This window comes from Trachemys scripta, chromosome 8 (genome assembly GCF_013100865.1).
Source record: "Trachemys scripta elegans isolate TJP31775 chromosome 8, CAS_Tse_1.0, whole genome shotgun sequence".
Classification (NCBI taxonomy): domain Eukaryota; kingdom Metazoa; phylum Chordata; order Testudines; family Emydidae; genus Trachemys; species Trachemys scripta.
In genome coordinates this window covers 5,914,510-5,939,765 of record NC_048305.1, presented here as the reverse complement: position 1 = coordinate 5,939,765, position 25,256 = coordinate 5,914,510, and the positions used below count along the sequence as shown (strand labels likewise).

The following is a 25,256-nucleotide window of genomic DNA, read 5'->3' as shown; positions in this document are numbered from 1 at the left end:
CCCCAATCTGGTCACAGTCTCTCTAGCCAATCTTGTGTGCATGCTGGAGCAAGGTGAAGCTCCAAATGGTTTCTCAATACCGAGTGCCAAGGGGCCATTCAGGAAGACCAGCCCCTGAAAAGCTACAGTGCTGCCTCGGGCATGGGGGAGGTTGTGCCTGGATTGGGTCGTTCTGTACCCTAGACGTGTGTTGTCACTTTAACAGTCTTGGGGTGGGGGGGAGGCGGGAAGAGACACCCAGGCTGCTGGCTTCCAGCAAAGCTTGCTTTGATTGGTGGGCAGAGGGAGATGTAATCCAGGGGGCCAAACACAGACCCCCTGCTGCCTCATTCACCTTACGTTGTGGTGGCCTGTCTGTTCCCACCTGCTCAGAGGAGAGCGGTCTCTCTGCAGGTGCCAGTACTAACAGCCCTGTGTTTTTCTCTCTCTCTCTCCCGCCCCCAGGCCTCCTGGCAATCCTGATCCCCCGCCTGGACATCGTCATCTCTCTGGTGGGCTCCGTGAGCAGCAGTGCTCTCGCCCTCATCATCCCTCCCCTGCTGGAGATCACCACCTATTACTCCGATGGCCTCCACCCTGTCACCATCGCCAAAGACCTCCTGATCAGCGTCCTGGGCTTTGCGGGGTTTGTGGTGGGCACCTATGAGTCCCTTTGGGCTCTGGCCACCCCCCCCCATTTCCAACACCACCAATGCCTTGGTACACTGACCCCTTTTCCTTCTCCCGCTCCACCCCAGCAACGCCATACAGCCTCTTGGCAGCTCACGGGGTTTTCATCAGGGTCATGGCAGCGAATCTCCCTTCCCTCTCTTTAAAGGCATTTGTCCAGGAGAAGTGAGGGTCAGTGCACAACCAGAAAAGACAGGACCCTGATTCCCTTTCCCTCTCCTCGTAGTGTGCGGTTCCCACTTCGGGGGTCTCATTGCTTGGGTCTGGGAGCCCTGCAGAGATGACTTGCGGCCCCTGGTTGGGATGGAGTGCCTTCCTTCGCTCCACCGGGATCCTTCTGGCAGATTAAGATGACATACCTACAGGTGCCAAGGTACTGCAGTTTGAAGTGGACATGCTCTAGACTATAGAGTACCAAGGGGAGGGAAGAAACCTTTGGGCTCGTTCAGGGATCTAGATGACTGCTTCACAACCAAGGGTACCTCTACCCTTCCCAAACTCCCCTCTGCCCAGAAAAAGAGAATCTCCGAGTCTTTTCTGGTGCCAATTCTTTTTTTTTCAGCACTTTAATTCATGGCAACACAGCAATTCCAGCCAGTGAGTGACACATTAGAGCCCACATCCCGAAGAGCTGTGGAACCTGGAAAATTACAGTGACAGCAAGGGGAAAAGGAAGCAGGAAACTGCACAAGGAGAGAGAATCTCTTGTATGCGCTGCCCTGGCAGGCTGACTGTCACAGCCCGGTCTAACGCTCCTGTGGGTAAGCCGGGCCTCAGGGGGTAGAGCACTCTCTAGCTTGAGGAGCCAAACACATGAGCATTAGATGGCAACGTTTATTGGAAGCCACATTACAAACCCGTCTGTCAGGGCCTTTTTCAGCCTAGATCCCCCTACCACACCCCATCTCCGGCTCCGTCCATTGTAGGTAGTGTGGGATAAGGCAAGTCTGTGTGTTTGGGTTTCAGAGAGGAATTGGGGGATTGTGCTAAATCCCTGATTTAAGTTTAGTTGTGATTCCCCCCCTCCCCCCTTTGTAGACTCTGTATAAGGGATCTGGGGTTATCGAAAGCATTAGGAACAAGGTACCCACGGAACAGGCTGGGAGGGTGTCTGGGGGCTCCAAGGTACTTAACTGCTGAGGCAGTTATTTTATTCTTGAACTAGGAGCCCACTTTCCTTTACACCTTTTCTTTAAAAAAAAAAAAAAAGGGGGGGGGGTGGGGGGGGCACGGAACAGGGATGTCCCCTTGCCAGTACTTCTTTAGGCTCACTCCTCCTCCCCCTGGAACGCACCCTGCCTACAAGGGATGTCTTGTGTTTACACCCACCATAGCTACGCCCCTACCTCACTGTTTGTTATAAATCACTGATCGCGCAAATGCTGAATCATGACGCCGAGAACCGAAGGCACATTGTTATAATGAACCTGCGTTCCTCTTCCCTTCCCCTGCTGGATCTATCCTTTGTTCTCCAGCTAGTTAAGTGGGGGTCCCACTACTTGCTAGGTAGGAAGAAGCGTTCTCTGTTTTACCCACTTGGTTTGATTAGCGAGGGAAGGGAGCTGTCTCTTTCGTGTTCCTCTTTCATTCCTTTCCCTTTACTTCACACTGGATCTCTAGACAGCGATAAGCTGTTTAAAGCTTTGGCATGGTCATGCTTTGGTAAGGAATGGCTTGACACGACACCATAGCTCTCATTCATGTGGCTTGTAACAGTTTGTCAATGACCAAAGGACTAGAGTAAGCGATCTTGGACCTGGATGCAGGGTTTGATTTAAAAATCTCTTCCTTCTGGTTAGCGTAAGAGGAAGGCATCACTCACGTCTGAATGAAAGCACTAATGAAGGGAGTGTTCGTAAAGTGACGGCTGGAAATCAAATAGCGTCCCAGTATATGCTTCAGAGCACAGACCCATCCAGGACTACTTTGTAGTGATTGTTTTTTGTAATTTAGTTTTTTACATCGATTTTTAAAGGCGCCGCCAAGACCCCAGCAGGATGGTTTAATCTCGTGTCTAAAAGTAAGCCCAGTCTGAAAGGGCATTGGGCTGAACTAGGATGGAGCAGGTAGGGCCAATGTATATTCATCTTGAAATAGAAGCTTGGAAGCCAAACTTGCAGCAGGTGATCGACAGAGGTTTGTTCCCAAAGCCCTGTGCTGTAATATGAATGGTCTGAAGGGAGGGTTGATGCTGTCTCTAAACCATCCAAAACCTCTGAGCTCTTGGCCGAGTGTAGCAATGGAAAGATCAGTCTGTACAATGCCTGGAGCATTTCATTTCATTAGAATGGGAGCAGGGTTTGATTTCCCCTTGGCCGCAAAGTGGCTGTCTTAGGTAATTAGCAGGGCCTAGCCGCTAGCCTCTACAGCCTGGAAATGGACTGTGTGCTTTTTTTTTTTTTTTAATGGAAATTCCAAAACATGGCTGACAGGTCCTGCTGCACCCAAGAGGTTGGGTTGTGACTAACCTCTCCAACCCCTGACGTGGGCCAAGCTTCTTTTCCGCTCTCTTACCTCTCCTTCAAAGCCTCAAAGTGTGTCCTCCCGGGGGCACACCTTTCCTTTAGAGATCCCCTCTCCACCCTGCAGATACCCTGCTCTCTCTGCAGCCTCAGTGCAGCCAACAGATTCTAGGAACGGGTCCCATCTGGTCCGAGAGCCAGCCCTGGTTTCAGCAAGGAACACTGTGATTGGTTTGAACTGAACTTGAGGAAATACAGGCAAATTTGGCATGCGAGCATCCTGTTTCTGACACTGGAGAACAGCGGGGCTTACAGTTCTTTGGTGTTTGACCTCTTTTGAGAGAAGACCAAATGCCAGGATGAGAAGCTATCTGGAGATGAGCTCCAATACATAAACTGCCTCCAGGTCCCTCCTATTGTACGGAGGCTACGTAAGTAGCCTCTTTCCCCGCAATGCAGCCACAGTATAGAAATTGCATTTGGTTCAGCACAGGGTGCATATGTTGTCGAGACCTCTACACCCGTGTGCCCAAGCCTGGTGTCTTCCTGCAAGATTGTCAAGCCAGTCATGTGGTGGTGTAGCTTTTTTTTTAAGCTGCAGGTGGCTATATCTTATGCTCCTTTACACATTCACTGCCGCTTACGTCATCGGAGTAGCTGCAGCTGCAAAGCAAAACCTGCTCCATCTGCAGCCTTCCTGCTGAAGGTCATAGCAAGCCCAGCCGCCAGTAAGGGCTTGTTACTGTTTACTTAGGGGACACTCTTGAGTTGCCAGTTGCTGGAGTGTCCCTTTAAGACCAAGGACCTGACCCTGATGTCGCTTGCTTTGGTGTAAAGTTCAAGTAACTGCCCTGAGATCAGTGTGAGCGAGATCAGGATCAGCAGGGCCCCGGTTTCATGGAACTGCACTGGGGAATAGAGCCTGACGTGCACGCTACATATGGCAAGAGTGCAATGGAAAAGATCATTGTATATAGAACTTACTCTGGTGTCTGATTTCATTACTGACACGCAGAATCATTGGGCTGCACCTTTTCTACCCAGCATCATTGCATGCTGGAGTCTCGGAACGGTTTCTCTTGGCTTCATGGCTTTGCCTTCTGCTTGATGGAACGTTGGCAGCAATTGATAGCCACTACCTCCTGTTATCAGCAGGGCTCTCCTTGCCTGCCAGCCAGCGTAAGGATTATTACATCGAATGGAACACTAATGTGGGTGTCGCTCCCCCTGCCACTCCCACCCATCCACATATGCTGCTCTTGGCCTCTAGGCAGTCCTGATTGATCACTGAGGGGTGTCTCTTCTCCATTTCCCCAGGTAGAAGTGGCAGTTCAAGTTAACCTCAGCACTGCATCAACCCCCCCTCCCCCACACCATGTAAAATACTAATGTCAGAATTATTGCTAATGGGACATGTACTGTTGGGAGCGATAACTTGTAGTCTGTCCCCTCTTCCCCCACCTCCATTTAAAAGCTCTTTCTGTTGTCAGCCCTGAGCTGATCTGACACTATACAGCTCCAGGGGTTGGCTCAGTGGGCACTCTTGCACAGAACACAATATAGATTCAATATAACTTTGCAGAGCACTTGGATAACACGGGATTATTTGCTCTCTGAATATTAGCAGCTCGCTGCTGGCTCAGAAGAGGGGGGAAAATGGTTTTGTTTGTACTAACTGCCTTGGCCATATGATCATGTTTCGAGTGATATTGTAGAAGTGGCCATATCTCCTTTTGGAGCCCCTGGTCGCATTTGACATGCATATCATACTGTCCCTCTTCACTCCCAGTGGGGCTCCAGTTCTGGTGTGGTACCACATCTCCAATCAAGGGAATGAAAAGGGCATTTCATGGCAGAGCAGAGGGAAGGAGTGCATGACATGCCCATCTGCAATGGTAAAGAAACCCGGGACAAAATTCCACTTTAGATTTACCCCTGTGTAACCAGAGTAACTCCATTCACAGTCAATGGAGTTACGCTGGCTTTACCCCTGATGAGAACAGCATTTGGTCCCTGGTGTTAGAATGAATGGTTGACCTGGCAGTTCAAGTAGCTGTGAATTTAGACTGCAATCAGTGCTGAAGTCCTCACATTTGAGGTGCTTGTAGATTCTTATGATCAGGACGTTATTCACATTTTTTTTGGGGCTAGCTTAAATGTTGGGCCTTTCTGCTATATTTAAATGAAAATAAAGGGGTGGGGAGCAGGGTGCATTTACCTGGGGTTACACTTATCCATGGAATGACTAAATAATTGTGGAGCGAAGTGTATTTTGACATAAGGTAGTCACAGCCAGCATTAGACTGGATGATCAGTGAGACCTACCATTTGACTTCTACATTGTCAGCAGGTCAGTGACGCGGAAAAGTGTATGTGTAACTATATCTAATCTGTTGTGTATGTTTTTCGTGTCAGCATGTGTATATATATTGCCAGCACACAGTATGTATATCTGCCCAGTGAAAGAACTTATTTGTATTTGGTGCTGTACCTGGATCATGTATTCTGTTATTTTATTCAATAAATAAGGTCTATTTTTATTTTATTAAAGGATTCCATGATGTTTTTGTACTAAGAACTTTATTTTTTTTTTAGATGTTGGATAAATTTTACCCTTTTGGGTTAAATGTCCATAGGTACCAGCTGTGATCATTTATATGTAACAAGTAGGCTGTTCTTAATAATTATTTAAGATTCTTAATTATTGGGGAGGAATAGCTCAGTGGTTTGAGCAGTGGCTTGCTAAACCCAGAGTTGTGAGTTCAATCCTTGAGGGGGCCACTTAGGAATCTGGGGCAAAATCAGTACTTGGTCCTGCTAGTGAAGGCGGGGGGCTGGACTCGACCTTTCAAGGTCCCTTCCAGTTCTAGGAGATAGGATATCTCCATTAATTCAGTATTCAATTCAACACTGTTAAATATTGTTTGGCACCCAAAATGTGCAAGGCGCTTTATCAATGACCTTAAGCCATGGATCCCGGCCCCCAAAGGGCTTGGCATGTAAATGATGAAACTCCTGTCAGATCCAGGACATAGATGGCTGGGCCTAGGGGTTAGTGTAGGACAGGGGACCGGATTCCTGTGTCAGAATGGGGTTCAGGAACTGAGAGTCCGTTATCAGGCTTGTTAAGGATCAGGAGACAGGAGCGGTTAGCACTCGGTGATCAGGGTGGAGCCCAATTGTACAGATAACTTCCTGTTCCTCCTTCTGGCTTAAGTAGGGGGGGAACAGGCCAATCAAGACCTTGGGTGTTCCACCAATCAGGGCCCAGAGGTGGAGCCTTCTAGCTGATGCCATTAAGCTGTTGGGTGGAGCATTGACCCCCCCACCCCCAGGAGCCTTGTGGGCCCAGGTTTTAGACATGTGGGTCATGACAATGGCACAGGAGGGAAAAACAAAAGAGAAGGCAGTTGGCAGGGAGATCTGTAGATCCACCTTCCCTTCCCTGGCACGGAAATAAGGGTATGGAGGTCACATGTGCAACATAAAATGAACAAGTCTGACTGGTTCTAAAGTATCCCAGATCTGTGCAAATTGGTTACTTCTCCCCTGACCAGGAAAAGGGAGGTCAGGGTGACTATAAATCTGCATTGTGGGAGAAGGGGTTTCAAAGCCACCAGGGGAAATAGCTGTCCAGCTCCCATCTATTTCTAATAGACCTAGACACCTGATTGCCAAGAGGCAGCTTTGAAAATCTATGCCTACATCTCCTACCTCTCCTCCCTTCCCTCCAAGCACTGTATCTAAACGTGTGGAGACTTCTATGGCACTGGAGAATTCACAGGGCTTCACCTGCACCCAAGAGAGGCAAAAGGGAGCAATAGAAACTGCTAAATTTAGTGGGCAGTATGCTAAGCAAATACTTTATTAAAATACCCCAGCATGTTTGCCCTTATATGGCATGACCTGCCTTTTTAATTTCTTCCAAGGGACTTGTCTATGCTGGGGAATTGCAAGCAAGGACAAGGACTGTCATTTGTGTCAGCAAGTTGTGAACACTGAATGCTAAGCTGTGTTTAACACCGTTACTGTAACTCCGCAATGTCGCTTCCCAGTGTATTCAAGCACCCGATAAACAGCATGGTACACCCAGTGAATTGATTTTGCACTTGTGTAGTGCTTCCCCTTCCAAACACCAATGAACTAACTTGCCAGTTAATTCATATATCCCCATTTTACAGGTGGGGAAAACCGAGGCAGGGAGAACTAAGTGATTTGCTCAAGGTCATGTAGGAAATTGCAGCAGAGCTGTGAATAGGACTTGGGTGTCCTGGCTTCTCCTCTTGTGCCGGCACCATAAAATGATTTTTTTCTCTCTAGTAAACGGTCCAACTTACTAGTATTCAGTTTTACGTTTTCTGTTTCTCCTGTAATAAGTTCTGACCATCACCTCACTTTATAACCTACTTGTAAGAACAGGGACTAAAATGATGCCTTAATCCTGCATCTGGGTGGAAGGACCTGGGTTTGTTCCTTTCACTGTCTAGTGTTGGTCAAAATGTTTTCCTACTGGGATTGCAGGAAAGCCAGCTGTGTTCTATTCGCCTCCTGTATGATCAACATAATTGCTGCCTAAATGCTTGTTACAGAATCTTTACTTCTAGTCCCAGTGTGCAAAGCAGAAGCAAAAGTTTGATCTTCAATTAGCAGGTCAAGCTTGTGGTTCCAAGGGTTGTGACTTATCAACTGAAATTAATTTGTTCTCCCCATCAGTGAGGGAGACAAGTTTGGGTAGAGCCCTATGTGGATGCAAAATTCGTATCCGCATCCATCCGCCATCTGAAACCTGGTCTGCGAATATAAAGCAGATAGCTGCAGATGTGCGGGGCTCTAAGTATGGGACATATCAACCTTTCTACAGTACGGACAGGGTGTTTTCTTTCTAAACTGCAGATGGAGCTAGGGTTTTCAGAACGTATCAGTGTAATCAGGAAAGGTCTGTAGATCCACCTCCTGTATAGATGAGTCTGTCTGTCTGGCCACCTGGATGCAGAGTTGTACCTGATCCACCCAACAGTGTGATATGAAATTCACCTGCACTCTTTGATAGTTACTCATTTGGAAAGTACAGCAACAAGGCTGGAACTTGAATTCTCTTCAGATACTGCTGAATAATTCATCTTGCTGCTGTATGTCATTATCAGGGCCATTTGGAAAATCAACTCTAAAGAAATTAGTCTCTGGGTTTGAAGGATGCTTGGCTACCAAGCACAAGAAATTGTCCATAATGGATGGAAGGCCTGAGCATTGGGAATGTATGACCCCAGGAACAGGACCAAAGTGGCACCTAACTGCCCTTTGTGCCTTTTGCAAATCAATCCATTCTGTGGGTGGCACCATTCTTCAGCAGCTGTTTGGGTAGTGGGAGAAGAGGGAACCTCCTTGCACACTGCGCTCAGGGAACCTGGCATTTGGAGGATTATGTCTTCAGTCAGCTGATGGAGTTCATGAATAGAGCGGGGTCAGTTTTGGGAAATGGGGAGGGATAATCTCCAAGTTCAGCAGAGTGAATTCTGCATTGGGAGGGAGGAGAGTCCACTAGTCACTTGTCCTGTGTGCCACTCACAGGAGCAAGACAAAGATGCTACCCTCTTGAAGAAGCTCAGTATTAATGTGGAGATTATAAGTCTTCAATGTTTACATGAGCCAAATAATCAGTTTGAAGCCAGCCCCCGGCATGAAGTGGATACAGCAGTGTTTCTCAACCTATTTACCATTGTGGGCCGCAGGTTGAGAACTACTGGCCCGCCCAGCCCTACACCGCCAGGCTGCCCCTTCTCGGGGGAGACCCGCACCATGTGCCGCACCGCCCCTGACTCCCTATGCCTGGTAACCCCCCCCCGCTAAATCCCCCCACAAACCCCAATGCCCAGAGACCCCTCCATAGAGCGGGGCTAGCAGCCAGGACCCCAGGTGTGGGGCCAGGAATGGAGCCCCATGTAAAACCTGGGGGTGCTGGAGCACGTCCCCACAGCCCTAGTGTCTGCACCTACGCTGCCCAGCACCCTCACCAAATCCCCCACTTCCTACTGTCTGTCCCCCCCCAAACTTCCCCAGAGCCTCTCTCTCCTGCACCCTGCCGGGGCCCACTGCTGGCAGGAGCATTCCAGCAGGGCTGTCTGGCACGCTCTCCTCCACTGCCAGCCCTGCCCCCTGACAGATGGCAGCAGCAAATTATGAATGTTTTTAGCACACAGCTGTGGTCCAGCTGTGTGCTAACTGGGCTGTGGGTTGAGAACCAGTCCACTGGTATTCAGTATGTCCATTGCTCTCACCAGTAGATTTCAATTACACGTCCTTCTCTCCCACTAGTTTGTAGTTTGAGCATGCATTTAGTAAAGCTGGTGCTACCCTAGGCCGAGCCGGGTTCAGACTGACTGCAAATTAATACATCTCATTTTCTTCAGGGCCAACTTACCAGTACTAGAGCACTTCTAACTCTATCTGATTTTACTAATTTAAGGGCCCTTTCATTTGAAGTGTTGGGTGTCCTCAGCATGCACTGAAGTTGATCAGTTGAGCTTGCTTCATTCTGTTCGTTACCGCTACGTGCTTTATTGAAAGTTTAAGGAGAGTTGATTCCCCCCCCCCCCCATGCAATGGGTTGCCAACTTTCTAATTGCACAAAACCAAATACCCTTGCTCTGCCCTTCTCCAAGGCCCTGCCCCATTCATTCCATCTCCCCTCCCTCTGTCGCTCGCTCTCCCCCACCCTCACTCACTTGCTCATTTTCACCGGGCCGGGGAGAGTCCCTTTTTGACCAGGTGTTCCGATTGAAAACCGCGTACCTGGCAACCCTTACACTAGTCACTGCATATGTGCTGTGGGCCAAGGAAAAAAGCCAGGGGGACCATTAGAAAATAAAGAATTTCTAATATCAGAGCCCACCAAATCTGTTCATTTCATTCACAATATTCCACTAGCAGTTTCTTAAGAAATAAATCCCCCAACCTTAAGGTGGGAAGACTTTTAATTGAAACCCTTAGCTAAAATCTAGCAGCTGTAGGTCTTAGTCTAGGCTGAGCTCTTAACTCACATTAAGCTTCTGAAACTGGAATGGGCTCCCAGAACTGGAGCAAGGTCCTAAGTTGTGCTAAGTATCCAGGCTGGACTGAGTTCCTGACTATGCTGAAGGGCTGGAATAGACATCTGACTAAACTGAGCTCTCACACTGCAGTGAGGTATTCAGGGCTGGAGATCATCATAAAATAGAATATCAGGGTTGGAAGGGACCTCAGGAGGCCATCTAGTCCAACCCCCAGACAGATTTTTGCCCCAGATCTGTAAATGGCCCCCTCAAAGGATTGAACTCACAACCCTGGGTTTAGCAGGCCAAGGTTCAAACCACTGAGCTATCCCCCCATTGGTTTTAGTCAATCAGCCCCCTCCACATGACCCAAAAATGGAATGTCCCAGCCAGCTGCAAACACAGGGATCTCTTTCAGCTCCAAAGAAAACTCCACCATTATGTTATCCCATGATAACAATTCCAAAGACTTCATTAGTTGAAGATCAGAGCGTCTCGAAAGAGGAAACCATCCCCGCAGTTGGGTTCTATTTCACTGTATCTCCCTGAGCTTCAATAAGGAATTTTATTACAGATCATAGTTGTTACCAATTTGACCCTTTCACAGACTATCTATCCCCTTGGGCCTTTGCCCTCTCTCCAATGGCTTGCGATGTCAGTTTTATTTCACAAGCTTTAATAATTCTTTTAAAGACACCTACAGAATACACTCAGGCAATAACTCCCCTCATTGCTAGAGCATGGGCATTAAGGATTTTTTTTACACTATTATACAATAATCTGCCCAATGCACTACAGATTGTAGTCTCTTTCTAAGCATCTGACATCAAACAGTGACTAAAGTCTGATCCACGGTTGGAAATCTTGGTCTTATGTCTTCTCTTTCTAGCCACTTTGAGGGCTGTAAAGTAGAGTTTTGTTGCAGCTTGACTTTTAATTCTTAAGAAGGTCAGAGTCCTAATTGTGACATCACCTCTGAGGCGATGTGGCCTCCCTGCGGTTCGTGACACTGCACTTCACAATTCAAGGCTGTGAGTGAGCCTGTTGGATATATTAATAGAACATGTGTCTCCTTCTATCACCATCCCCAAGTGCGGCATTACGTTTTAATTTGAATTTTCCAAAGCACTTCAGACACTCTTGAACGTGGACTGTCATAAAAGGCTGGAAATTGATCTTCGCATTTTACTAACTATTATTTGCCATTTGGAATTCACAGGGCAGCCAGCCACCGCTGTTTGGAGTTGGCAAATGGCAATAAAACTCATTACAATCCCATTTCTGGGGTGTCAGCATATTAGCAATGACAGGGGGGAGCATTTTTTTAAAGAGATCAACCACGATCAGGTATTCTCTGTGGATGAGTGCCGACTCCTTTGAGAACCAGAGCCTGCTCTCTCCCGAAGCGGGTGTGTGTGTCTCTTACGCTGCATCAGTGGGTGTGCACCTGTAGAACAGTGCCTGTTAAATCCTATCTGTCTCTACCTCTGCTCCTTCTCCTCAGAGGAGTGGTGCTGCCACTGGGCTAAGTCCCTCTGGGACAGTTCCCAGCTCTGTTAACTCCCCATCTGATTGCAGCCTGGAATTACAGGAGACCGTTCTCCCCAGAACAGTCAGTCTCCTTCCCCCTTGACCTCAAGCAGAGCCCCTTATGGGTGAGGGGCTGGGTTTGCTGCAGCCTTCCTTATTTCTCTGACCTTTGGCCTTTGCTGAATTTGACCCTGCCTGTACCTGGTGCCTGTCACAGAGACTCTTCCTTCCTTATGCTGGCATGAAGGTGGGGAAGGAGAGCGGGCAGCTGCACCAGAATGATACTAATGCACGAGGCCTATGCGCCCCAGTTGTCAGCGAGTGACTTGCCCACGGAAGCCCACAGAACACCCTGGCATGCTTGGCCGCTGTCACCGAGTGCAGAGGACCCCGGGGCAGCCAGGAATGAGGGTCTAAGGGGCTCAGCCCCACTTTTGGCTTCTTCAGAAACACACTTTCTGCTCAATGCCTTTTCCCAGTGCATTCTGGGTCACGGTGGATGGGGGGCGTGGGAGGGAGGAGCTGCCCTATGGAGCTCAGGCTGGGTAGGGCAGGTGATTTCCAGCCCCTGAGAGAGCTCCTCCCGCCGCTGAAAACATGGAGCAGGGCTGAGGTCAGAGCAGGCTCCCAGGCTGCTTTCTTCTACCCCTCTGGGGCAAAGGATTTGCAGCGAGGCGTCTGAGCAGACTCAAGGCAGAGCGCCATCCCGCCCCTTGCTGGAGCTGAATGGGAGAGCACCAGGTGGAGGAGTCTGCCAGTACTACCCTTTGAACTGGTAGATGCCAGGCAAGTGAACCAGGTAGGAAGTGGGGCCTCTGAGGGATGCTTTTGGCCCATGGAGGAGGGCTCTTCTGCCCAGCACGGGGTTTATAGTCCACAGAGGGTCCTCCTGGCTCAGTGGGGGGCCTTGGTGTTCAGGGCTTGAGGAAGGGGATTGAACAGTCTTTTCTCAGGGGGTGTTTTCCTTTTGTGGTCTAGTGGGTTGAGAAAGCAGCTTCAGGAGGCAGGCAGGGAGCTGCAATGGGGTTAGCTCAGACTGGATCTCCTTTGCTGTTTGGGGGAATTGCTGCTTTTTTGGGGGTGGACCAGAAGTGGGTTTATGTGTGGGGTGGGGGCGGAATTGCAGCTGGGTTGATGTGGTGGGTAAGGAACGGTTTCATGCTGTGGGTTGTAAGTGGTTTTATTGTGGGGGATCAGCCGGGATTTCACTTGGTGTGTGTTGGAGGCACAGCTGTTTTGCTGGTCAGCAATTTAGGCCTTTACTCAGAAATGATTTCATGTGTGGGTGGGGGGTGTTAAGGGCTTTTTGTTTGGGGGGAGTTTGTGGGAAGGTAGCCGAAGTGATTTTGTGGGGAAGGTTATGTGGGACAGGTTTGGGCAGTGGTATTTGTGAGGATGACAGACATGACTATGGGGTGGGGGGTGAGAAATGGTTTTTAATTTGGTGGAGTCACAACTGTTTCATTGGAGGGGGTGGGGTCCACCATTGGTTGATTGATTGTTTGTTTAGTTGGTCAGAAATTATATTGTTTGGTGGATTGATTTTGTGTCTGAGTGTGTGGTCACTCTTCAGTCTATCGGACAGGGAGAGCGCCTCTGGGCGCTAATATAATCCAAACAAAAAATGCTGGGTAAAAATAAAATCAATTAAGCGAGTCTGTTTTGCTTTTTAACTGCACGTTGTGAGAGCGACTACGTTTGAGCACCAACCAGCCTCAGAGGTTTCTGTCACGATGGGATGCAACCCCCATCCCCATCCCTGGCTTTGGACTCCAGCCACCACTGGGAGTAATGTAGAAAGATAAGAGGATGATCTGTGACACTAGAACATTGTGCCTGGGGCTGGGTTCTCAACCTGTGAATAGTGGGAGATGCAGAGGACCAGTGGTGGGACTGCCTGTTTCTTCTCTGGTGATAGATATATTTTGGTATCTCAGTCTGGCAGCACCACAGGGATGAACCAGGAAGGATCTAGCATCGAGACACGAAGATGACTCAGATTGATTTTATATCATAAATGTCTCTTTGATTTACGTAAACAGCTAAAATACCAACCAGACTCCAGGGCAGTGACTGGGATTCTGGACAACTAACCTGATCCTCAGGAAAGTGCTTTTCTGAATCCGTCACTAGCCTTGCTTTGAGCAAGTCACTCCCTGTAACATTAGTTCACCCATAGGTGCTGGAACTAGGGGTGCTGGGGGTGCTGCCGCACCCCCGGGCTTGAAGTGGTTTCTATTATATTCAGGGTTTACAGTTTGGTTCAATGGCTCTCAGCACCCCCACCGTACAAATTGTTCCAATGCCCCTGAGTTCACCTGCTCAATTTCTTATTTCTATCCTGACCACCAGCCAGGCACACCACATGGCAGCACCTCCAGCATCTGGTAACCAGGCCAGATCAACACGGCTCTCGGTTGTGTCATCATGGAGTGTGCTGCTAGGAACTCATTCCGGAATTTGGCTTTAGCAGTGGATTGACAGCAGATTTCAGCAGCTGCTAACCAAACCATCCAATGCTGTGGAGCAAGTACCCCAAACATTCTTCGCTACGCCCAGAGTCCAGTGGCCTGGCCGAATGTGCCCCTTCTATTTTAAACACGTTGCTGGGGCATGTGGAAGCCAAGGACCTTTCTTAGAGAAAAGCACTGATGCGATGATTGGGCATGTGTATGTTAAACGTGGGGACAGGCAGGCTGTTCATTGCTCCATTACTGATGGGATTTTTACACTTCAGACAGAACCCATTGGAAACTCTTCAGTGCTGGGGTAAGTGAAAATACAAAGTTACTGGAGATGTGGGGGGCAAACTTATCCCTGGTGTAACACCACTGAAGCTGATAGCGTTTCTTCAACCCCGTTAACTAGAATGAGATGTAAACCTGATGGCCTGAGTGACTGGGGATCATTAGAGGAGTGACGTTCTGGAACAGCTTTCCAAGGGGAGCAGTGGGGGCAAAAGACATATCTGGCTTCAAGACTAAGCTTGATAAGTTTATGGAGGGGATGGTATGATGGGATAGCCTGATTTGGGCAATTAATTGATCTTTGATTATTAGCAGGTAAATATTCCCAATGGCCTGTGATGGGACACTAGAGAGGGTGGGATCTGAGTTACTACAGAGAATTCTTTCCTGGGTGCTGGCTGGGGAGTCTTGCCCACATGCTCAGGGTTTAGCTGATCGCCATATTTGGGGTTGGGAAGGAATTTTCCTCCAGGGCAGATTGGCAGAGGCCCTGGAGGTTTTTCGCCCCCTCTGCAGCGTGGGGCACGAGTCACTTGCTGGAGGATTCTCTGCACCTTGAGGTCTTTAAACCACGATTTGAGGACTTCAATAACTCAGGCATAGGTTAGGGATTTGGGTGGGTGAGATTCTGTGGCCTGCATTGTGCAGGAGGTCAGACTAGATGATCGGAATGATCCCTTCTGACCTTAAAGTCTATGAGTCTATTAGAGATCCCATAATGCTCTTTGGATTGTCCTAGCCAGCTCAATTTCTGGAATTATATTCCTCAGCCACAGTATTCTCTTTTATCTCGTGCCCCACATCTCTGGGTAGCGCTGCTGTGCACTGTTACAGGTGGCTGCGTTTCAGTGACAGATGAAGCGATCCCTATGCATCGTTCATGGATCAGTTTTTACAGTGCTTTGGGATCCTCCCGGCTGAAAGGGTCGGTATGAATAAAAGATTAGCATTGTTCATTCTCCCTGTGGCTTGTCGGAGCCTTCCCATCAGGGTCTGAGGAACCGTGGAACAAAGCACTCAAAGCCAGCTGAAATAAAGTGCAGGGACGTTGTTATTTTTTAGCACAAATTAGAGGTTTCTGTGCTAAATGGAAGGCACAGTAATCTCCGGAGCTCCGTCAAACCGGTGTCCCGACCAAGAAGTGAATGGCTGTGTCTGTGTGAGCTCACAGACTCCCTAGGAATCTGTCGCACAAGGTAACGTTTCTGTTGCCCCCAGGTGTTTCTAATGGAGCCGATTAGAACTAGTCAGAGAAAAGGGTATTTTTCAGGGAGCGGGGTTGTGGGAAATTTGGACATTTTTTCCTTTGGTCAAAAAAACTCAAAACCTGTTAAGTTTTGGTTTTCAACCAAAATCTTTTTGCATTTTTCATGATATGTCAAAATTTTCTATGGAAAGCAGAGACTGCTGTGAAAGCATAAATGTTCTGTCAGCACCTGTCAAAACAGCCTGGAAGGAAAACTCTTGGCCAGACTTGGATCACATGCTGACACTGCTGCCTTTGGTTTGTTTCCTTGCTTGTGCGTGGCCTCTGTGTTCTGCAGTGAGGTGCCCAGCAGTGAGGCTATAGTCCAAGTGCTAATGCACAATCAGACAAGGGAATTATTACACTGTGGGGTTTTTGGTGGCATGTACGATAGTGGCTTGGGGGTGGCAGGGACTTATTTATTTTTGGCAATGGTATGGTGGCTATTTAGTGTCCCAAAGACATTCCCCGCCACTTCATCATAAAGTTATGGTGGCATAGAGCAATTCTGGGGTCTGTGTGACTTAAATCTTTCTTGCTGCCTTTCTAGTGCTGTTGCAACAAAGATTCTATAACCACAATTCAGGAAACATCAATTTTATTTGGGGGCAGGGAGAGCAAAATGGGCAATTTCATACCTGTTGTAAGCCTAGTTATCCCTTTGCTCTTCCCGAGCAACAGGTGACGTGCAGGTGAATCAGATCTGACCGAATCGATAGCAAAGCTTTTTCACTTGGGTATTTGTGTTGGTTTTTGAACCCACGTGAAAATAACCTCATGAAACCAATGACTGCATCTGGGGAAAAAACTTTGATTTTTTTTCTCTTTCATGCCTATCAAGGAAGACAAGATGATGTTTTTAATCAAGGTAGGGGTGTGTGTGTGTGTGTGTGTACACACACACACACACACACACACACATACATAGAGAGAGGTGCTTTTGTTGCATTGAAAGTCAATGGGACTTACACTTATAAGTAATTTAGGCTCATTTGAAAATCCCACCCATAATACATTACACACATACTCACACTTGTAAACTTGCATTTAAAACAGTGATACTCAGACTTCAGTGGTTCAGGAGTCAAATTAGCGATCAACATTACCCAAAAGAGCCAAGGTCGTGTGAATTCATTATTTCATTTACTATATAGTCAGACTTAAACAGTGCGATGGGAAATATTTAGTTTATTATTCTCACAGCAAAACGACTGACCAAGTAGTATTATTTTATAAACTACAATTGGTTAATAACATAGTAAAAGCCTCCTGACTGGTTAATCATTCAGTCACACAGTGTTTTAATAGCAGGTGCTGGAAAGAACCGCAGGAAACCCATTAAAGAGCCACTTGCGGCTCACGAGCCTCAGACTGAGTATCACTGATTTAAAACATATTTTCGTGTCTTCCTGGATGGCCATGCACAAAAGCAGATTTCTGCTTTACATGCTGGAGTAACCAGATCAGAACATCTCCAGGGATCAAAGGAAAAATCTCATGCAAAATGTGTTCTGTGGTGGCACACCCCATTGCACACTGGAACATGTTGCGTATGCTAGTACGACAAGTGGATAATTTCCTTACTGCTGGTCAGACTTGTTGAACCATCTTGGCTCTGTCTTCCTTATTCCCTTCTCCTCAGTCCCACAATCTGTTAAATTCAAGCCCAACGAACCATTGCCCTTTGGGGCCACTGGGGACCAAGGCCCAGATTCTTCACTGAAATCAATGGAAGTTAGAATCCTAAATACCTTAAGGATATGAGCCCAACTCCTTTTCCTCTAGTCCAAAATATCTCTTGAATTAAATACCAAACAAGAGAAAAATTGGCTTCCATAAGCTCCTCTCAGCATGTGAACAGTACTCACACCTGTGTTCTAAATATCTTATCAAGAGCCTCCAGATCTGGTCTCATTGAAAGGTAACATGCTCTCTTCGAGCCGCTGGCATTTCCAAAGGACTTGTCGTCATTGTGGATTATCTTCTGACTTTTAGATTCAGCCTCACTGTGGTGGTTTCCACTTCCCATTGTGATGGTTTTTCATCAGAGGAGCAGTCAAGTCTCACTGATGATTGTCTTCTTCTGAAGTGGATTCAGTTTTCTGATGATGGGTTTTCCTTTCTGAAGGGTTCACCCTTGGCTCCAAGGAGAAGGGAAAGGGTTCATTACCTCAGCTCATTCAAGGGAATCACATGACTTAGCAAACACTACAATTTTTGTGTATATTCACGTAAGGTGGGGCTTTCAGAGGCACCTGTCTCCTTCGGGAGCTTCTGGAAAATCCCACCATTCAATAAAAATATTGAATTCCCTTTGGCTGAGTTTGCATCCCTTTCTGTTTTCACTCTGGGGTAACCTTGTGGCCAGTGCAAATAGTCAGTGAATACTGGAGAATACTTAGGGAAGACAGATCCCAAGTCATAGAGGTGAGTGTTCACACAGGAAACTTCAGTGCTAGGACTTGTGCTCATCCAATCATGGAACAGTAACTATTTCATGGGTCCAAATGAAACCAGTTGGATTTGGGGTCTCCAACACTCAGCTAGCTGTTCACAATGATCCTTGAGATGCACAGAATTATCTGGCGAATCATGGAGAAATTAGAGAAAATGCTGAGATGTTTGTGGATAGTTCACTGAATACATTTGCTAGGAATCACTTGGCCCTAGCTGGTTCCAGCTGGGGGAGACTATGCCAGGGCAGTTAAGCGAGGAGAGGCCGTTTTCAAACCTCATTGCATTCTAAAAAGGACAGTATGTTGCAGAACAAGGTGGGCTGCACCGTTCTTGTTGCAGACAGCTTATATAGGGAGCTGTGTCCTCTGCCGACCTCTCGCTGTTTTGGCTGCATTCTTTGCACTTCACTTAAAAGTGGAGCAGGGGATCAGTGTGACTATAGTAAAACCTCCTCCCTTCTGGCTCAGCACATGGGTGCTAGTCTCCATCAGCCCTGTAAGCCAGTTGCAACACAGTCAGTATGATTCTCTTGTACTCTTTCCTAAAGTTATGGTTCATCGCCCCATAAACCACAGCGTTCAGACAGCTGTTGAAGTAGGCCAAGAAGTAACTGGCCGTGAAGAGCCACTCGGGTATCAAGGAGCCCAGTGTGGGCTGGACCGCCACCGCGAAGCCGATGAAGTTTAACGGCGCCCAGCACACAGCGAAGAGCACAAAGACCATGAACATGGTCAGGAAGTTCCAGAAATCGTGGGACTTGATTTTGGGCTGCGTGTCCGGCTTGACCCTGCGGCGCACCTGGATGACCAGCACCCAAATCCGCAGGTAGCAGTAGGTGACGATGGTGATGGGGAGGAAGAAATGGATGAGCACCACGGCGATGGTGTAGAGGGCGCTGACAGACTGGGCAAAGGTGCAGGAGTACACTCGCGGGTCGTACTGCAGGGACTCCACAAAGAGGTTCGGCATGATGGCCAGCAAGGTGAGTGCCCAAACCAGCCCCACGTAGCACACGGTGTTGGGGCCCGAGAAAAGCTTGTCGTACTTCAGGCTGTGGCAGATGTAGCAGTAGCGGTTAATGGCGATGCCAGTGATGTTGAAGATGGAGCCGATAACGCTGATGCCCATCAGGAAGCCGCTGACCTGGCAATGGAGGTACCCCATCACCCAGCCGTCATGGAAAATAGCCATCAGGACCAGGGGATAAGGGTAAAAAGCCACTAGTAAGTCTGCAATGGCCAAGCTCACCACAAAGGCGTTGCCTGGGGAGGGTAACAAAAAAACAACAACAAACAGTTAGAACCTATGATCAGAATGCAGCAGCAGCCCGGAAAACGCCTTCTCCTTGCTAAACAGATCAGCTTCCTGTGTCTACTTCAAACTGCACCTGCTTGTCATACTGTCTTTTTACTTCTCTTTGCATGGCAGAGATGGCTCTGAGAGCTGGATTCTGTTCTGGCTCATGCATCGTCTACAGAGTAGCGTAACTTATTACCACTTTAACTACCACGACTGCTTCCTTTCATCGCTACCTTGTACCCCCACCCATTTGTCTGTTTATCCCCTTGTTGCATCTTGTCACAATCTTAGATTTTTAGCTCCCTGGGGCAGACACTGTCTGTTTTATTCATTTTGTACAGCACCTAGCACAACGGGGTCTTGATGGCCTTTAGGTGCTACCAGAATTCAAATAACATTGAGCATCCATCTAATATATTATCCTCATACACCCTTGGGAGGCAGGGCAGTGCTATTAGTACAGAGGGGGAGCAGAGGAACAGACGAGCTAGTGGCTAGATTTGTTTTCTAAAGTGAAACCCACTTTTGAAAATTGGGCTGTGATTGACTGGCCCAAAATCGCACAGAATGTCTGTGGTGGAGCCAGGCATCGAACCTGGGTCTCCCGTGGTGTCAGGCCCTAACCACTGGGCCAAATTTGAGGTGCACCTCTATCACTTGAGCAAGGAAAGCCAAATGGGTGCTTTGCAGTTCTTTGGTCCACAATCGTGTGCTTGCTCTCTGCTGGGCTGATGTGGGAATTAAAGCCCCAAAGGGGATAATGCTGCCCAGAGCTGTTTGCGCCTCCTCTTCCACAAGAGGACTAGTCCCGAGCCAGCAGCAGTGTCTTTTCACGCAGGGATCTTTTTTCTTCCTCACCGTGACAGGAGAGAGGTGGGGTTTTCCCTCTCTTTGGAGCAGCTCTAGGGAACTGGGGCACTGGGTGGGGTAGGGAATTCGGTGGTAGGTGAAAGGCATGGAGAATACAATGTCTCGGCTGCAGGACACCTGTCAGATGGAACCGTGTGATGGAAGAGGCAGAGAGCTTGCAATATTCTGTACCCGACCTGACCCCTCTACTGCTTGCAATAAAAGAAAAGAGCAGGCGAGGGGTTTAAATCACTGCTCTCCCGGGAGACAATACAACGGAGACGTGTTCTCCTGGGTGGCGCTTGCAGCTGAAGCCAAAGCAGATGGTAACCACTCAGTTTAATGCAATGGGGCCATTCAAGCTGGCTGTATTACGTTGCCCTCGCCACGGCTCTGCTCCAGCAGGGATGTGGAATTGGCCTCTCCATGCACAGGGGAGTTGATTATACTCAGGTGCTTGGAATGGGCTCTGGATTTTGACACTGGGGACCCCTGTTAAAGTCAGTCCTACTGTGATGACCGATTTGGTTCTGGCTTTGTGCTTTTCAACGGCCTTTGACATTTCTCGGCTCTGTAGGATTGGATTGATCCTGGCGTTAGATTGCATCAGTCGCACCCGGGCTATCCCCAGCCACTGACTTCGAATTTGGTTAGCCAGAGACAGTCTAGGTAGCATAAATGAAGCAGCGGTTAGGTGCCCCCCCGGTAAGGGACATGCAGGTGCACACACACCTATCGAAGTTATTTGTTTGCTCTCCCAGCCCCTCCTGCCTTTTCCTGGCAGTAAAGTCAGAATACTGGGATGCAGGGGATCAAACCCCGGACACAGCCTGGAACCCAACCCTGGCCATCACGGACCTACTTCTGCCAGGCGTGAGAGCCCTCCACGCTTGTATACCTAGTCATGCCAGCGAAGTCCAGTCATATTGGAGCATACATAACATTGTTCCCGCTCCCATTGCAAAGACTGTGATGTCCTAAGGATTGCATTGTCCCTGCACGGCAAGGGAGAGAACCCATTAAAAGATAAGGAGGTGACGACTAGAAATGCAGTGTCTAGCAGTTACTGAACAGGACTAGCTGTCAGGATGCCTGGATTCCATTCCTGGCTTTGTCTTTTAGACCGGAGCTTTCGAAGGTATGCTGACTTTGAGTCACTGAATTCTGGGGAGAAAGACAGCCTGCTTTTAAGAGGCATGGGATTTGCCTGGCTCCCACTGAAGTCACTTGGGATTCTTGGACACTCGGCCCCACTGAAAATCAGACCCAATTTGTCTCCAGTTAGACATCCTTGACAATATAAGCCTCCAGCTTTCTGCCTCAGTTTCCCCCCTTAAAATAATTTCCTAGTGGCGCTGAGAGTCAGATTTAGTGTAAAATGCTTCGGGATCCAATGCTGCAGAAGGACAAAGTATTGTTACATGAAGTGACTGAAGGGCTTTTCCAGAGATGGAGGCTAATTATTACGGACCAAGACCTTGGCTTGTAACCTGGGTTTATTATAGGCAAGGGAAGACAGAAAACTTTCTACCTATGTGGGGCTTGCAAGCAGAGCGTGAGGTCAGCAAAATTCTCCACTTCGTTGCAGCAGAAACAACCTAACCCGGAGAGTTACTGGTAACTTTTTTAGTGCATGAAGATGGACAAAAACCCACCCCCCCGATTTATTAAATGCCAGCTGAACACTAGCTGCTGCTCGAATCAGGCTGTGCAAATGGAAAAGAGCTGTTTTCTCCTGTGCGAAGGCTGGAACAATTCTTACCATTCATTTTGTGTCCCATTCTACCCATGCACTTACAAGATCACCAGACAGGCTAGGAGGGGGGAGCTTTAGGTCCTCCAAACCCCTTAATTGACCTAAGAAGAATCTAAATCCCACAAGGAACTAGGCCAGAATTCCCCCGGAGAGGGTGTTGATGAGCCCTGAAGCCAGCTGGTGGAATCTGAGTCAAGATTTTCAGAAGTGATGAGTGATTTGGGGTGTTTCAGTTTTTGGGGTGCCCCGGCTGAGCACTGAGTACCCACCCTCTGAAAAATCGGGCCCTTTTTTAGGATGTCCCAAGTTGAGCAGGCAAAATCACTAGTCACTGGGCCGCAGATCTGGTTGAGATTGTAAGCCAACGGGTGCAATGTATCTCAGGCATGGAAGCGCGGGTCAGTATGGCCAACAGAATTTTCCCCTCTAAGCTTTGGTAGCCTGCTTTACTAGCCTTTCCAACTCCAGGCACTCCGCACCTACTCGAAATTTGCCTTGAATCCCAGCTGTGCTGGGTGGGAGAAGTTTACATACCGAGATGGACGGACAGACAGACACGCACGCATGCGGATGGACACACAGACACAAAGGTGGATTCTGCTAGCACGGGCATGTCACTGCACTAGCGGGGCAGGAGGCTGGCTTACTGCTCCTGGGCCCTGCGGAGGGAGGCAGAGCTGCTCCTGGGAGCCTGGAGAGTGAACCCCCCCTCCACCCCCAGCAAGGCCATTACCTGCTTTTCTCAGGTTCTTGTTCTTGAAGACTGAGACAATCACCAGGAGGTTGCCCAGGATGTCCACAGTGATGGTGATGATGAGGATGACAGCCAGCGTGATCACCACCCAGGTGGGGTAGAGACCATCCTCCCTTCCCAAGCCAGCAGACAGGTTCTTCAGCCGAGAACCTTCCTCCTCCATCCTCGGTCATCTAACCTGCCTCTCAGGGCGGCGCAGAGTCCTCAGCCAGTCAGGACTAGCATTTCCAGTGGCCCTGAGCCAAGAGGTCAGGGCTCAACCAAGGCAAGGGTCAGTGCCCCTCTCAAAGCACCAGGAGAGGCGCATGGGCCGCTCCTGGAGAAGTTCCTTGGAAGTGTGGCTTGCTCCGGCGTCCGGCGTGGCAGGGTCTCGCCTTTGTCCCTGTCCGCAGGCCCTGCGGGGAGGTGGGATTCCCCGGCGGATCTAAAAGCACCGTGCCTGGGGGGGCGGACGGGGGCCCGCTCCCCACACGCGTCGAGTGTCTCTAGTTGTGGAAGTCCCGCTCCCGCAGGCAGCGCTAGGAGCCCGGAGGAGCTCCCAGCTCAGCGCCGCCAGCCCCTTGCTGGGGGCGCTCCCTTCCCGGTGCCGCGCTCTGGGTGCCAAGCGCCGGGCTCCGGGCACCTCTCCAGCCCCACTGATGCTCTTCCCACCTCGTTCATCCCTTCGGCTCCATTCAGCCCCGTCCCTGGGATCCTCGGCAGCCGGCGCTCCGCGCTCTCCCGTGCGCTCCTCGGAAAAGTTCCCGTTGGTGGGGGCAAACTTTGCAGCCTGCGGCAGAACCGGACACCCCCGCGGAGCCGTGCGCCACGCTTCCCCCGGGGCCCCGGCTGGCGGAGCCCTGCCGCTGCCCTGCTCCTTCCAGTCCCCCGTCTCCTGCAGCGACGCTTGGTCACGTTCTCCTCTCTGCCCTTGGCCCCTCCATCCCCTCTCCCAGCCCCCCTGACCTGCGGCTCTGGGCCAGGAGAGCCCCGTGTCTCCCAGTCCCCGTGAAGCACCTTCCGAGGCGCAGCCTCCGCACCGCAGCCGTCTCCTTCGCGCATTTATAGGCTAACCTGCCCCGGGTGCGCTGCTCGCTCCTGGTTAGGGGCTGGTAACTCCTCCCTGCCCGGGGCGGAGAGCAGCGGCGCACGGAGCCCCGCGGCTGTTCACACCAGTTTTATCCAAGCTCTGGATGCGCGCAGGTGGGGAACGGGTCCCTGTGGTGCGAGGGGAAGGCAAGGAGCCCTGCAGGCCGCTGGTCACAGTCACTCAGCCCCTTACAGCGAGGCTAGCTATGCCCCCTGTCCGACCCGGTACAATGAGCCCACTAGCAAAGGAGCCACCGTGAACAATGTCTGAAGTGGGACCTCAGTTCTGCCTCTGTTTTGGCCACTTGGTACCAGTCCCAGCATTGCTGTGGGAAGCCCAGCGCCAGGATTCCCAGTCTGATCTCCCACGAGTGTCTCTCTCGCTCTGCTCTTCCAGCCAGAGGGAGGCCAAGGCAAACATCACAGAGCAAACTGCCAAAGCAGCACCCAGCCGCCCTGCGCCAATGTTCTCCACCCTACAGGCGCCAGGCTGGGATGCCTGGAGAGGACGGTGTGGTCATGGCATGCTGCTGCCCTGGGGGGGAAGGGGTGGCAGCTGTAGAGCCACTTGGTCTCGGGGCTCATCTACAGGGGGATGCTCAGGAAAGTTAGGGGAAATCAACCCACGGTGTGAGGTCGATGCACATTGGTTAACCCGCTCCCCCCCAGCACTGGCGTGCTGTTTGCGTATGCAACACATGGCCCCAGGACCGGCTGTGCCTGCAGGATGATCCCTCCAGCCCCCAGACGTGTGCCTTAGGACGCCATTTTCTAGGACAACATGGCCTCCTCCACACAGCATGACTGGCATGCAACGTATGGGCAAGGGCTCGCCTCATGGAGTGTAGCATTGCATGCCGGGCGAAAGGCCTCACGGCTCACCGTTGCCCCCCAGTGCAGATGTTTTCGGGAGTGAAGTGGCCTTGCCAACTGGAGAGTTACGTTACAGTGAACTGAAAACATCCCCCCTGGGTTTAAGGGGCCTTAATTCATGTGCGTTGCCTTCACATCAGTTGTAGTTGATTTGCCTCCACTTTCCTGAGTGTCCCCTCCCCATGTCGGTTTGGCCTCTGTGCTCTTCCAGCAGGAGTAGCACTCAGAAGGGGTGAGCAGAGGCGTGACCTTCCTTCCTTCACTAGGCACAAAGCGCTGAGTGTTAGTTTGAGGGCAGCGGGTTTTAGTTTGAGTGACAGACTTTGCCATCCAGGGCTCAGTTTTCATAGAATCATAGGACTGGAAGTAGGGTTACCATATTAAAGGTTTTTAAAAAGAGGACGCTCCACGGGCCCTGGCCCCGGCCCTGCCCCAACTCCGCCCCCTCCCCTGAGCGCCCCGCATTCCTCTTCCTCCTCCCTCCCAGCCAAGCGAAAAGGGCTGCCCGAGCGCTACCG

General features: G+C 49.7%; 2 protein-coding genes across 2 annotated transcripts in view; one reads left to right on the top strand and one right to left on the bottom strand.

Moving 5' to 3' along the window:
• The window catches only part of LOC117881570 (proton-coupled amino acid transporter 1-like), a 33,370-nt gene extending 31,492 nt beyond the window's left edge, over positions 1-1,878 (top strand). The window contains 2 exon segments of the mRNA XM_034778979.1: positions 445-668; positions 670-1,878. Of these exon segments, the coding sequence (XP_034634870.1) occupies positions 445-668; positions 670-708 (263 nt within the window). The 3' untranslated portion in view covers positions 709-1,878.
• Positions 1,879-16,629: 14,751 nt separating this feature from the next.
• Positions 16,630-23,201, bottom strand: LOC117881704 (melatonin receptor type 1A-like). The gene is made up of 2 exons (XM_034779285.1): positions 22,777-23,201; positions 16,630-19,401 (listed from the first exon to the last, which is right to left on the bottom strand). Exons 1-2 carry the CDS (start codon positions 22,958-22,960, stop codon positions 18,617-18,619), a joined length of 969 nt encoding a protein of 322 aa, XP_034635176.1. The 5' UTR covers positions 22,961-23,201; the 3' UTR covers positions 16,630-18,616.
• Between the last annotated feature and the right edge of the window lie 2,055 nt (positions 23,202-25,256).